We start from the raw sequence: 15,681 nt of genomic DNA on the forward strand, positions 1-15,681 counted from the left end.
GATGAGCATCTTGGATAGATATCTTATCATCTTTCACAATATCAGGGAAGTTTTTTGCCAAAAAGTATTCAACAATTCTCTCTGTATTTTCTGTTATCCGCCCCCCCCCACCCCGTTCTAGTACTCCAGTCACTTGTAGGTTACTCCTTTTGATAGAGTCCCACATAATTCTTAGCGTTTCTTCATTGTTAAAAATTCTTTTATCTGATTTTTCCTCAAATAAGTTGGTGTCAGGTGTTTTATCTTCAGTCTCACTAATTCTGACTTCCATTGCCTCAATTCTGCTTCTGTGACTTTCAGTTGAGTTGTCTAATCTGAAATTTTATTGTTAATCGTTTGCATTTCTGTTTGCTGTCTCTCAATGGATTCTTGCAGCCTGTTAAAGTTGTAATTATGCTCTTCTCTAATCTTCTTAAGTTCCTCGATTGCTTTATCTTTGCGTTTCTTGGCTTGTTCTGTTTTGCCTGATCTCTTTCCTGATCTCTTCCATAGTTCTGTATATTAATCTTTTGTATTCTACCTCTGGTAATTCCAAGAAATTGTCTTCCTCCGGAAAATTTCTTGATTCTTTTGGGAGCTTGCTGAAGCTATCATGGTCTGCCTTTTTATGTGATTTAATATTGACTGTTGTCTTCGAGCCATCAATAAGTTGTATTTATTTTATGTTTGTTTACTGTGTCCTGGCTTCTTGTTTTGTTTTGATATGCCCAAATAGGCTGCTCATGTGAGCTAGTTTGATTATTGGCACCTTTGAAGCTCTCACGTGCTGTCATCAGATGGTTAGATCTGTTACTTGGTATGTCAGCCCAGGAGTCTGTTTTCTTTTCTTGTATGGGTTCAGCTCAGGTATCCAGGTAGTCGGTCACCAGGTGTGTGGTGTGGGCTCTCACCTACAGTCTAGATGGGTAGGGGTGATTGGTGTAGGCACAGGTATGTGGCTGTAGTAGGTCACGTGCTGAGGAAGGCAGAGGGCTGACATCTGCCCCCAAGTGGGAGGAAAGCATGTCCCTGTTCCCTAGCGCATGTAGGTAGGTGGGTTTTGCAGCTGGACTCTGGGAACCCAGTGCTGTTGGCTCTAAGGACTAGGAGGCACCACTTATTCTTGGATCCGTGTTGCGTGTGGCTAGGTAGTATGGGTGGAGCCACCAGTCCTCAAGGCCCCTGATGTGGGTAGGTGAGGACTCTGCTTAACGGGCAGAGTGATATCACATGTCACAGACCTGCCAATCCACCATATAGCTGATATAGTTGAAATTAGATTTCAGGTACATACCCTTGTGTACTGTGGTAATGAGGGCTGTTGAAATGGGCCCACACAGGTCTATGCAGTGGTGAAAGGCCTTCAAAGTCTGTGGACCCCTTATGCCTGTGTCTAGGCAAAGGTGCTGTGTCTACCCTGAGTTCTCGGCTTAGGGGAGCTGACAGATGATTTTTTCTTGTTTGCTAATTTGCTCCCTCTCCAAGGGCAGAAGAATGGCTCAGGGCTCATGATGGCTTCTACTTCCAGCCCAGGGGATGTGGCAATCCCTGAATCTGGCCCAGTTCCCTGTGCAGAGCAGGGAGGGAGAAGTAAATGGGAGACAGTTTTTCCTAAAGGCAGTATTTTTTTTATCTGCATGGTAGGTTAGATGCTTGTACTTATCTTTACCCATTGAGTGCCACTTTTTACTGGTTCTGGAGGTTTGAGTAGACTCTTTGCAGCTCTTTGTCTCCCATTGTTGAAAACGCATCATGAAAGCCACTGCTTGCCTCACTGTGCATGCCAGCCAACCCAGCCTGAAGGGTGCTGGTTCCTGCCGGGTCAGGTCTGGCAACTCCTCGCTGCTTCTGAACAGCCTCTTCCTCCCCCTGCTGCTCAGTCCGATTCCTCAACTTTGCCTTTGATGTTCAGGGCTCCTAGATTTTCATATATAATTGATTTCCTTGCTTTTTCAGGTCTTTGTTGTAAGAGGGACCACAGGAAGTGTCTGATTACTCCACCATCTTGGCCCCTGGGTGGTTTCTTTACTGCTGTTAAATTCATTACCAGTTTAATAGGTTCTGAAAGATCTGATGAAGTGATGAAGGCTTTGCAGAATCAAAATGTTGATGGTGATTTGACCTTTCTGAGTGTACCTACAGTTCTGAAGGTCTGACATGTCTCTGCTCTGCCTTGCTAAAATAGGGCTTCTTGATTGGGCAAGAATTAGTAGGCTTTCCTCCCTAGTGATTCGTAGGGACCAGACACTCTGTCTTTGTAGTGAGAAAGATTCAAGTAACAGGAAGGAAAGGATCTGTTACGTATCAAAGTCCATGTACATTTTTTTCTTTATTTTTTATTTAGAAAAATTTCAAATAGAAATGTTGCAAGAATAATACAGTGAACATCCATATACTCTTCACCTAGATTTGCCAATTAACGTTTTGTTTTATCTGAGTATGTGTTTTTTTTCCCCCCCAGAATCATTTGAGAGGTAGTTGGAGACATTCTGTACCTTCCCTCCTATGCACTTCAGCATGAATCTTCTAAGAAAAAGGATATTTTCCTCCCCAATCCCATGCTTTAAAATCACCTTTTTTAAAATGTTAATGTAGACTTACGGATTTTTTTAAACTCAACGTGATATAATCCATTCTTGACATTATCAGTTTTGATGCTCAAATAGTCCCAGATTTGTTTGTGGGAGCATCTTGAGTGTGATTTTTATGCCCTTTTGATGTCACTATCTCCCATTCTTTGAACGCTTTATTACTTTCTAGTGCAAAAAGATGTTCCAAGCTTATATTGTAAATTCCCTCTCCCAGCCATCAAATTACTAGATTCCAGTTCCTCTGCGTGGGGACTGGGCCTAAGTGTGCCCTTGTAAAACGAGGTGCTTTCGCTTCTCACTCGTTTGGTGGATAGAGCTGGATATATAAATTATTTTTTGTGTTAAATAATATATAGCAAAAATATGCCAATTTAACCATTAAGAAAATTTTCTAAAATTTATTTTGTTATTGAGAATATACACGGCAAAACATATACCAGTTCAACAATTTCTACATGTACAGTTCAGTGACGTTGACTACATTTTTCGAGGTGTGCAACCATTCTCACCCTCCTTTTCTGAGTTGTTCCTCCCCGCATTAACATAAACTTATTGCCCCCTAAATTTCCTATCTAATTTTTTGAGTTGCTGATGTCAGTTCGATCCCACATAGATAGTTCTTAAAAGAGCGTAATGCTCAAGGAGACATCCTTTACTAGTTAAGCTAAACTGTTTTTTGGTTTTAAGAAGACTTCAGGGGATATTTTTGGTTTAAGTTTAAAGATTATCTCAGGGCAGTAGTTTCAGTGGTTCATCTAGCCTCCACAGCTCCAGAAAATCTAGATTTCATGGGAATTTGAAATTCTGTGCTGCATTTACACCCTTTGATAAGGATTGTTCTATAGAATCTTTGATAAAAACGTTAAATAATGGTAGCCAGGCATTATCCAGTTCTTCTGGTGTCATGGCAAAGGAGGCAGTTGTTCATGGAAGCAGTTAGCCAACATTCCATTTCCTCCTTTTATTTCTGACTCTCCTTTTTCCTCTATTGCTCCAGGCAAATAGAGACCAGTTGTTGTACCAATTGTTGGATGGCACCTTGCAAGCTTTTAAGACCACAGGCACTAGGCAGTGAGCTAGGACATAGAACAGAAGCAGGAAACACTAATTATTAGGCCAGTTAACTGAGATGCCCCATGAAACCATGACCCTAACGCTCCAAACCAAGTAATCGAATCCCATGAAGTGTTTAGTTGTACCTAAGAGCTTCAGCCACTCTTTTTTTTTTTGGCATTGTAAATACGTCTTATCAAATAACTTTTGCCAATTCAGTATTTTACAGGTGTACAACTTATTCTTAGCACTTATAATAATCAGCTGTGCAACCTTACCCTCAACCAATGTGATTTTCCATCACCATAAACTGAAGCTTAGTACTCCATAAGCCATAACCTTCCATTTCCCCCTCCCTCCTGCCCATAAAAACCAAACTCCAGTTGATTCCAACTCATAGCGACCCTATAGGACAGAGTTGAACTGCCCCATAGGGTTTCCAAGGAGCAGCTAGTGGCATCAAACTGCCGACCTTTTGGTTAGCAGCCGTAATTCTTAACCCCTGCACCACCAGGGTTCCACTTTCCGCCCCTAGTAACCATTAATAAACTTAGTCTCTGTACATTTGCCTTTTCTTGTCGTTTTATATAAACGAGGTCATACGGTGTTTGTCCTTTTGGAATGACATTTCACTCAGCATAATGTTTTCGAGCTCCGTTCGTATTGTAGCATGTATCAAGACTTTAGGGAGCCCTGGTGTGACACAGTGGTTAAAACACTCAGCTGCTAACCAAAAGGTTGGCAGTTCTAACCCACCAGCTGTCCTGCGGGAGAAAGGTGTGGCTGTCCTCTTCCGTAAAGATTTACAACCTTGGAAACCCTATGGGAGCAGTTCTCTGTCCTACAGGGTTGTATGAGTCGAAATCGACTCAAGGGAAGTGGGTTTGGTTTTTGGATCAAAACTTCATTTCTCCACTGGCTGAGTAGCATTTAAACTATTTTTAATGTATAATTCAGTGACGTTAATTATGTTCACCATGTTATGCTTCCACCACCACTATCTATTTCCAAATGTTTTTCATCACCCTAAACAGCAACTCTGGTGGCATAGTGGTTAAGTTTGGCTGCTAACCAGAAGGTCAGCAGTTCAAATCCACCAGGTGCTCCTTGGAAACCCTATGAGTCCTGCTTTGTCCTGTAGGGTCACTATGAGTTGGGATCGACGCGACAACAATGGGGTTGGTATCCTTTCAGTCATTTCTCCACATCCCCCCTTCCCTCATCCCCAGGTAACCACTGATAAACTTCTGTCTCTGTATTTGCCTATTGTAGATATTTCATATAAGGGAGGTCATGCACTGTTTATATCCTTTTGTATCTGACTTACTTTACTCAGCATAATGTTTTAAGGTTCATGTATATCATAGCATGTATCGGAATTTCATTTCTCTTATGGCTGAATAATATTCTATTGTGTGTATAGACTGCATTTTGTTTATCCATTCATCTGTTGATGAACATTGGATTGTTTCCACCTTTGGTTATTGTGAATAGTCCTGCACTGAACATAAGTGTACACGTATCTGTTTGAGTCCCTGCTCTCAGTTCTTTTGGGCATATACCTAGGAGTGAATTGCATATATCCAGAATTGCTGAGTTATATGGTAATTCTATGTTTAACTTTTTGAGGAACCTCCAAAATGTTTTCCATAGCAGCTGTACCATTTTACATTCCCACCAGCAGTGCACAAGGGTTCCAATTTCTCCACATCCTTGCCAACTCTTGTTTTTCATTTTTCTGATAATAGCCATCCTAGTGGATGTGAAGTGGTATCTCATTATAGTTTTGAATTGCATTTACCTAATGACTAATGATGCTGAACATGTTTTCATGTGCTTATTTGCTATTTGTATATCTTCTTTGAAGAGATATACTTGGGGAAAGGCCTAGTAGTCTTCATGGTATTTTAAAAAGAAAGCAAGACTTTAAAAAGCATTTTTGTTTTTACTTTGGTTAATTTGTATATATGCATGTTAAATTTTTGTTTTAGATCTTATTACAATTAAGCATATTCTTCCTATCTTATTAGTATTTTCCTGTGAGCGTATTTAAATTTAAATCTGCAAGCAGGACCTTCTAGAATATCTGGTCAGTTGAGCACCTTTTATTTGCATAGATCTTTTCATACCTGTAATAAAACAATGCCCAGAGTAACTAAAATATTTTTTATTAACAATCAAAAAGCCAACATCCTTTGGATGTTTTAAAAAATAATCAAAACTCAAAAAACTTGAAACAGAAGGGTTCTTCAGAGCAGTTCTATATGTATATAGGGAGACCATTGTGATTCAAAATAACAAATGGCTTAAAGTAGGCTAGTTATCATTGTTAAAGGTAAACCTTTTGAATTAGCTGTAAACAATAATATAATAATTGATTGTTTTATAATTTAATAAATAGTTTGCAGATCGTTGAGCACAAGTCTCCCATGCATGAAGGAAAAATGAAAGAGAAGCACTCTCAAATATTTGAGATTTCACAAAAGCTTTAAATATTTTTTCTTAGTGAATACAAGTTTCCATGGTGACCACATACTTAATGCTTACTACAAATTTGTCCCTTCACCCACCTGCATCCTTGAGACCTCTTGAAATTTAAATTACAAAAGCTTACTGTCTTTTTCATTAAATCAGGAGGTAATGGTTTTGTTATTAACTACCCTTTTCCAGCCAGAAAAGAGCAGGTTATATGCAGTAACTATTGGGAATCTGCTCACTGGCTGTGGGTTTGGATAGCAGGGGGAAAGTAGTATTTTTGGAATTTGGGTTAAGTCTTTTTTACAGTTAATTATTGGTTTCGTGGATTAAAAAAAAATTCTTTAAAATCAAAGTAAGATGTCTCTTTAATTTTTCTCTTTCACAGAAGTAACTTTTGTATTTTTATTACAGGTAAATTGGAATATTCACGTAGTACAGAAACAGAGGTAAGAGAAATGCTCAAGTATTTCTTAGTAAAGCAACTTTCTAGTACTGTTCAGACTAACTTCATTATGGAAATATTTCACTATGGATTTTTTTATTTTTATTTTTTAAAATTTTACTGTGTTTTAGATGAAAGTTTTCAGCATAGATTAGTTTTTCATTCAAAAATTTTATACACAAATTATTTTGTGATATTGGTTGCAATCCACAAGATGTGTCGGCACCCTCCGCCTTTTCCTTCCCACCCTTGGTTCTCCACATCCATATGTCCAGTTTTCCTGTCCCTTCCTGCCTTCTCATGTTTGCTTTTGGGCAGGTGTTGCCCATTTGGTCTGGTGTACTTGATTAAACTAAGAAGCATGTTCCTCACATGTGTTACTGTTTGTTTTATAGGCCTGTCTAATCTTGGGCTGAAAGGGGGACTTGAGGAGTGGCTTCAGTTTTGAGTTGGCAGGGTGTCTGGGAGCCATAGTCTCAGGTGGATTCTTGGTCTTCTGATAAGGATGTGTTGACAACAGATATGTATCTTTAATGTTTAGGAAGAGTAAAATGTGAAGAAAAAAATTATCCATAATTCTAAAATGTCAGGGTGTGTTATAAGGATTAGCATAATCTTAGTTTTTAAAATTTTCTGTATTATTATATTTGAAATTGAGTTAGCTAAGATCCAGAACCCTTAGTAAGAAATAGTTTAAGTTCAATTTATTTTCATTCATAATCCAAACCATTGTGTTATAATTGTTATACAAATAATCAAAACGTACCAAAATTTGAACATAAGGTTTATTCTATATGCATGTACCCATTTTTTAAAAAAAAATCAAACCCGTTGCCCTCTAGTTGATTCTGACTCATAGTAACCCTATAGGACAGAGTAGAACTGCCCCATATGGTTTCCAAGGAGTGGCTGGTGGATTCGAACTGCTGACGTTTTGGTTAGCAGCCAAGCTTTTAACCACTTCATCACCAGGGCTGTGTATGCGTATAGAGAGGCCATTTTGATTCCAGGAAAAGCAAATGACTAGAAGAAGGTAGGTACAATCAGGCTTTTAAGGAGAGGAGGAGAAAGAAATATGGATCAACCATTGACTAATCTTAACATGATTGAACCTTGCCTTCCCCTTTTACTGAGATCAATTGATATCAGGTTACTTCTGGCCTGGCTGTTAATAATTTGGCCCGCCACCCACCTGCAGCCATGAGAATTTTTGAGATTTAAATTAGGAGGTAGTGGTTTGACAACTATCTTTTTCTAGAAGGATAAGACAAATTTGGGGCCCTGGTTGCACAGTGGTTTAGCGTTAGGCTGCTAACCAAAAGGTCGGCAGTTTGAATTCACCAGCTGCTCCTTGCAGACCCTATGGGGCAGTTCTGTTCTGTCCTGTAGGGTCTCTGTGAGTTGGAATTGACTCGACAGCAGTGGGTTTGGTTTTATGAGTATTTTCTGGCAGGCTTTTTAGGATGAATATTTGGTTTTGTGGATAAGAATAACCTTAAAATATAAGTAAGATGTCTGTTATCAATTTTCCTCTTCAGTATAATCACTTAAATATGTTGAACTGCTGTTTGGTTCCTTTGTGTAGGAAAAAAAAAGGGACTTGGAAACAGCATTTTCCCAAGGTTAATAGTTACATGCTTTGTTATTTGTACAAGTAGGTTTATTTTTTTTAAATAATTTATATTATTTTATTCAAAATTCTGATTGTGAAATTTAAGAAGTTTCTGTTCATGAATTATGTCTGTGTGGTCTTCTTTTCAGTAGCAGTTGCATCATCCTCAGATGAGGGGTCTTAGATCTCTTATTAAGGGCAATGCCTAAATAAAGTTTTAGGATTTAAGATGTTATAGTTCTAATTTTATATTATATCTACAAATGCATTCAGAAGTTATATAATTCATTTTTGTATTTTCTGTTCAACTTTGAAAGTAGAGGTTTTTTTTCCCAAAGTAGTTGTATAAATAAGCAAGAACTTAGTATTTTTATATTGCTAGAATTTTTTACGGTTCAATATGACATAAAGAAGTGGGTTTTGATTTGAGTTAGAAGATATAAGTTCTGTCTTGTGGTTTATGAGTACATGTTTCTAGCTATGCAATTTTCAGCAAGTAATTTTTCTTTTTTTAGAACTTTGGCTTTTTTATCTATAAAATATTAATGATAATTCCTGTTAATCTTAAAGAGTTGTGAAATTTTAAGAGATAGTATATGTGAAATCGTTTTATAAACTTTAGTCACCATTACTTACTAAGGTGATGCATACAGTCATCATTCATCAGCATTTAGGTAATGAAATATGAAGATTTTATATAGAAAGCTTAGTTGTCTCATTATTCTATCTTATTAGCTTGTGCTGCCAAAAAATCATCATGCTTTTAACATTAGTTTAGACCTAGCTTTGTATTAAACCCTCAGTTTTATCTCCTAATTTGTAGCCCTTATTCTTTGATCCATAATTTAGGTACTGAAACAATTGGAATCTAACTAATCAGAAACCTCTGTGAGAATTTTTTTCTTTTTTCTTTTTGGTACAGTTATTTGAATGGGACAATCACGAGAAAATAAAAGTTCAGTCTGATATTTAGTTTGAAAATAGGTTCAGATTATTCTCTGAGAGTAAACAGTGGTTACCTCTGGTGAGGAAGCTGGAATTGTGGATGGTTGATCTATATTGTTTTAACTTTTTAAAATGTGTCTCTATGTATTGTAATAAAAAAAAGGAGTGGTGAGGCAGTAGAAGCAGTGGGAGCTATTTTTTCAAGAAGTTTTGTTTTATTAAAGAAGGGTAGTAAGTAGCTTGAGGAGATAGCATAATTTAAGATCTTTTTGTTATGTTAGGGAAGGTGGTGCATTGGGTGGAGGAGGTGGTGGTAGTGGAGGAGGTGGCGGAGGTGATCCTGGTAAGGGAGCCAACAGAGAGTGAGACTGAAAGCTCATGTTGCCTCTGGATAGCTGATGAAAGCAAACATAGGAACATGTGGAGAAAACAGATGGATGAGAGCAGTGGTTCTCCAAGGGTCGCTGGGGAATCTGAAGGTCAAAACTATTTTCAAAACTTCTTATACTAAGACTGTTTGCTTTTCTACTTTCATTCACTCAAGAGTGTACAGTGGAGTTTACAAGGTGGCATGACTCTGCTTGACTATGACTGTCACAGCAAACTGAGAATCAAGCTGACTGAGAAGCAGATATGAGAACCTGGCTATCTTCTATTAAGCTAAACATTAGTTTTTAAAAAACTTGAAATAATGCCACCCTTCTCATTATGTTTTTGTTTTGCAAAATATAGTTATTTTTCATAAAGTATGTTTATATTAACATGTGTAATGCATTTTAGTATTATTTTTTAAAATCTCAGTTTTAATTTCTATGTAGTAAATATTGATAGATACAACCCACACATACACAAAGCTCTTTGGATTTCTCAGTAATTTTTGAGCATGCAAAGGGTTCCTAAGACCAAAACATTTGAGAACTGCTGGGCTAGAGCATGAGTAGCAGCAGAGGTACGTCTTCCTGACAAACAAAATTAAGGGATGAGAGTGAGGCAAAAGAACAGAATCCTGAGATAGGCAAGAGGAAAGTTAAGGGAATCCTTGATGTACGTATTTATGCCAGTCTTTTTTGTCAGAGGTAAGAGAGAGTAGTTTCTGAGAGTGAGGCTGTTCTGGATTAGAAAGGTGATTGCTAAAGAGTCTTTTCAGTGTTAAATTATTTCTCTATTGAGAAAAAAACCCATCCACTGCCATCAAGTCGATTCCAACTCATAGTGACCCTATAGGACAGAGTAGAACCATCCCACAGGGTTTCCAAGGCTGTAATCTTTATGGAAGCAGACTGTCCCATCTTTCTCCTGCAGAGTGATTGGTGGGTTCGAACTGCCAACCTTTTTGTTAGCAACTTTAACCACCGAACAACCAGGGCTCCTTTTTCTATTGAGAAGAGATATCCCAATTCCTTTTGTGAGTTAAAAGCCCTTTCAAACTCTTGCTGGCAATAAGTCCAGAATGAAGGAAGGGCTGCTAAAGGATTACATAGAAGAGTAGAAGTAGGAAGGGTCTTGGATAAGGTGGATTGCATATCCCTTGTTCCAAACTTGGATGCTGGCTCAGCCCTGACTTTGTGAGGTTGGCAGAAGTGTTGTTAGGGGAGGCAATGTGGGCTGTTTGTTAAGAGCATGGGAGACTTGCCTGGGTTCAGGGCCTGGCTGCACCTTTTCTTCCTCATTTCTCTGTGCCTCAGATTCCTCCAACCCAGGAACATAGAGCATTTCGCATAATGTCTGGCTTAATGTGCCCTGTTATTATTCTTGGGGAGCCCTGGTGGCACAGTAGTTAGGAGCTTTGCTGCTAACCAGAAGGTCAGCAGTTTGAATCCACCAGCCTCTCCTTGGAAACCCTGCGGGGCAGTTCTACCCTGTCCTGTAGGGTCACTATGAGTTGGAATCCACTCGACAACGGGTATGGTTTTGGTTTTATTATTATTCTTAGCAGAGAGGCATAAGCTTTCCTAGAAGGGAGGAAGAAGGGCCTACACCTTAAGCAAGGCTCACAGCCCCATTGGAGGAGCCTCAAGGGTGTGCTCTCTTTATCTTTTGGGGCTTTAGGACCTTCATTAATTGAAATCGATAACATCAAGTGTTCGACTGTTTTTATTTTAATAGTTTTTGTAGTACCTAAAAATCATGTTACAGATTATTTTCTAGTTTTATTTATAATTCTCTTTTTAATACTTTTCTTACATTCATAGAAATGAAACAAATTTATGAGTTTAGAGAGAGCAAAAGGACATACGTAAGCAGTCCATCAATTTTTATGTGATCTTTTACCTCAGGATGAACTTAAGGTTTGTTAAAATCAAGTCACTGTAATTATACTAGTATTTTCCAGCATTTGAACTCATAAAGGGAAATTCTTTCATATGATTTGTTTTAAAGAATATGTAAATTTTTTACTTTTTAATAAGAAATTTTATTTTTTCCTACGACTTCCCTCCCATTTTTAAAAGTTATCATTTACATGCAGTAAAACTTACCCTTTAGTGTACGGTTCTGCCAGTTTTGACAAATGCAGTTACGTTAACCCCCCGTGCAATCAAAATATAGAACAGTTCCATCACCCTCTAGATTCCCCCATCTCCCTTTGTAGTCATTCCCTCCCACCACTCCCAGCCCCAGCAACCATTGCTCTGATTTTTGTCCCTGTAGTTTTGAGAAGGACCTGTAATTTAAACTGTGTGTTACCCATACTTCTCCCTTCCTGGGAGTGGCTCACAGTTCTGACTTATAATTTGTTAACTGTTGAATGACTAACTTGTGGGTACTTGCCTATCAAGGAAGCAGTTCTGAACAGCTTGGGGATAACTTTTACTTCATTTTACAAGTTTTTCCTACTGCCATGATTTAAATAGTTTCATGGTTATAATCCTATGTTTGAAGAAAATGGCCAAATACTTAAAAATACTAAAACATAATGGGTTAGAATTTTCAAGTATTTCAGTTGAGGCTTTTTCTTTGTTGTTTTTAGCTTTCTAAATTTTATTACATTCCTGTCTTCTATTAACCACCACTAATCATGTGGCACTTGGAGGCCCTTTTCCTTTAGCCGGAAAGAACGTTAAATGAATAACTAGAACGATCCCGCTGTTCCCCTTGGTAGATTAGCTATATTTTAAGTAGAATAGGCTAAAGTATTATATAAAGTTAAATTAACTTTTATCAACACTTTAATCTTGGTAGAGCTAGTTTGTAAAAATTGTAGCCTAGCAGAAAAATTTAAGCCTTACTGAGGGAAGCTATTAAAAAAGATTCATATTCACACCTTAGAAATAAGGTTGATGAATACTGAACATAAGTACTTATTCTGTGTTTTATTCCCACTCACATCTGTAAAAAATATTTGTAGAGTTTACTAGATGCTAAGTATTGTTACAGGCATTAACTAATCATCATAACAAATTTATAAAGTGGATATTATTATTTTTTGCATTTTAGAGATGAGAACTAAGGTATAGAGAGGTTAAGTCACTGACCCAAGGCCATATACCCAGTATGTTACAGAACCTTTATTTCTCTTTATCTGTCATATATTTGTGTTTATCCAGACTATTTTATGTGCTTTATGTCTGTGTAACACTGATAATTAATTTAGTGCTCTACTTGGAACAACAAAAATGGCTTGAATGTCTCCTTATTCTGTATATATGCCTCTTTCCCTGTGGCTACTTCAGATCCTGGCCTTATAAGGCCTGGGAATGAGTTCCCTCTAGATGTAAACAAGGCTAAGGAGTAAACTCAGTCCGTGAACCTTCAGCCCCATAGGTTAGGTGAATACACAGTCTGTACTGTAGAAATTTCTGAAGTAGTCTGATTCTGAATTATTCAGGACAATCAAGAATTGTTCTATATATTTGAACCTCCTGGGAAATCAGGCCTAGAATTAGTCTGCTTTGGGGCAGTCCCAGAGATCTTGATAATGAGCCAAAAAATACATTAGAGTTAGTCTCTTAGACTTATTCTGTTCTGATTGTATGTAGTTTTGGACGCAAACCGGACTCTGTAGTTTTTTAAAAAATTTTTTATTTTATTGTACTTTAGATGAAAGTTTACAGACCAAACTAGTTTTTCATTAAACAATTAATACACATACTGTTTTGTAGACATTGTTTGCCAACCCCACATGTCAACACTCTCCCCTTCTCGACTTTGGGTTCCCCATTACCAGCTTTCCTGTCCCCTCCTGCCTTCTTGTCCTTGTCCCTGGGCTAGTATGCTCATTTAGTCTTCTTTTGTTTCATGGGCCTGTCTAATCCTTGGCTGAAGGGTGAACCACAGGAGTGACCTCATTACTGAACTATGAGAGTGTCCCGGGGCTGTACTCTTGGGGTTTCTGCAGTCTCTGTCAGACCAATAAGTCTGGTCTTTTTTTTTGTGAGCTATCCTGGACCGTCTGTTGTGATCCCTGTCAGAGCAGTTGTTGATGGTAGCCAGGCATCATCTCGTTGTACTGGACTCAGTCTGGTGGAGGCTGTGGTAGTTGTGGTCCATTAGTCCTTTGAACTGATCTTTCCCTTCTGTCTTTGGTTTTCTTCATTCGCCCTTGCTCCCGATGGGGTGGGACCACTGGAGTATCTTAGATGGCCGCTCACAAGCTTTTAAGATCCCAGGCACTACTCACCAAAGTAGAATGTAGAACATTTTCTTTATAAACTGTGTTATGCCAGTTGAGCTAGATGTTCCCCGAGACCATAGTCCCCTCTGCCCTCAGCCCAGTAATTTGGTCCTTCAGGGAGTTTGGATATGCCTATAGAGCTTCCAGGACCTTGCCTTAGACAAGTTGTGCTGGCTTCCCCAATACTGTGTACTGTCTTACCATTCACCAAAGTTACCACTTATCTATTGTCTATTTAGTGTTTTTCCTTCTCCACTCTTACCCTCCCTCATAACCATCAAAGATTGTTTCTTCTTGTGTGTAAACTTTTTCATGAGTTTTTATAGTAGTGGTCTCATACAGTATTTGTCCTTTTGTGATTGACTTATTTCACTCAGCTTAATGCCCTCCAGATTCATCCATGTTGGGAGATGCTTCACTGATGCATCATTGTTCTTTACTGTTGTGTAGTATTTCATTGTTTGTATGTACTGTAGTTTGTTTATCCATTCATCTGTTGTTTGGCACCTAGGTTGTTTCCATCTGTTTGCTATTTTGAATAATGCTGCAGTGAACATGGGTGTGCATGTGTCTATTGGTGTAACGGCTCTTCTCTAGGATATATTGCTAGGAGTGACACTGCTGGATCATATAGTATTTCTAGCTTTTTAAGGAAGCGCCGTATCGTTTTTCAAAATGGTTGTACCATTTTGCTTTCCCACCAGCAGTGCCTGAGAGTTCCAATCTCCCTGTAGCCTCTTCAACATTTGTCACTCATTTCATTTCTTATTTGGTTTATTTATGCCCTCTTCTGTTTTTCTTTTGTCAGTTTGGCCAGTGGTTTGTCAATTTTGTTGATCCTTTCAAAGAATCAACTTTTGGTTTTGTTGATTCTTTCTGTTGTTTTTCTATTCTCCATTTCATTTATTTCTCCTCTAATCTTTATTATTTCCTTTTACTGGTGGCTTTGGACTTCTTTTGCTATTTTCTGTTTGTTTGAGTTGTGTCACTGATGTTTTGATTTTGTCTCTTTTTTGATGTGTACATCTATCGCTATAAATTGATCTCTGATCACTGCTTTTGCTGTGTCCCATAGGTTTTGGTATGATGTGTTTTCATTCTTGTTTGCTTCTAGGAATTTTGTATTCCATGTTTGATTTCTTCTATTACCCAGTGGTTTTAAGCAGGGTGTTATTCAGTTTCCATGTATTTGTTTTTTTTTTTTCCTTGCTCTTCCTGTTATTAATTTCTACTTTGATGGCATTATGATCAGAGAAGATGCTTTGTATTATCTCAGTGTTTTGGATTTTGTTGAGGATTTCCTTGTGGCCTAAGATGTAGTCTGTTCTGAAGAACGTTCCCTGTGCGTTGGAAAAGAATGTGTACTTTGCTGCTGTTGGGTGCAGTGTTCTATATATGTGTCTAAGGTCAAGATTGTGGCCTTTAGATCTTCCGTATCTGTGTTGAGTTTCCTTCTAGATGTTCTGTACTTTACGGAGAGTAGTACGTTTAAGTCTTCTAGTAGAACTATCAATTTCTCTTTCCATTGCTGTTAGAAGTTTGTTTTATGTATTTTGGAGCCCTGTCATTGGTTGTGTAGATATTTATTATGGGTATGTCTTCATGGTGAATTGTCCATTTGATTATTATATAATGCCCTTCTTTGTCTTTTATGGTTGATTTTATTTTAAAGTCTATTTTATCTGAGATTAGTATTGCTGTTCCTGCTCTTTTTTGGTAGCTGTTTGCTTGATACATTTTTTTTCCATCCTTTGATTTTTAATAAATTTGTCTTTGTTTCTAAGGTGTGTCTCTTGTAGACAGCATATTGGTAAGTCTTGCTTTTTTTTTTTTTTTAATCCATTCTGTCATTCTCTGTCTCTTTATGGGTGCACTTAAGCCATTTACATTCTGTGTGATTACTGATAGGTGTGAGTTTATTGCTGTCATTTTGTAGTGCTTTTTTTTTGGTCATACTGATGTTTTCTTT

General features: G+C 37.9%; 1 protein-coding gene across 1 annotated transcript in view; it reads left to right on the forward strand.

Annotated features, from left to right (window-relative positions):
* SPIRE1 (spire type actin nucleation factor 1) overlaps window positions 1–15,681 on the forward strand; it is a 377,419-nt gene that overhangs the window by 38,390 nt on the left and 323,348 nt on the right. Inside the window, exon 3 of the mRNA XM_023724819.1 lies at window positions 6,513–6,547. Within this exon, the coding sequence (XP_023580587.1) occupies window positions 6,513–6,547 (35 nt within the window). The remainder of the gene's footprint in view (window positions 1–6,512; window positions 6,548–15,681) is intronic.

This window comes from Trichechus manatus, unplaced genomic scaffold, assembly GCF_000243295.1.
Source record: "Trichechus manatus latirostris isolate Lorelei unplaced genomic scaffold, TriManLat1.0 scaffold00262, whole genome shotgun sequence".
In the NCBI taxonomy this organism is placed as follows: domain Eukaryota; kingdom Metazoa; phylum Chordata; class Mammalia; order Sirenia; family Trichechidae; genus Trichechus; species Trichechus manatus.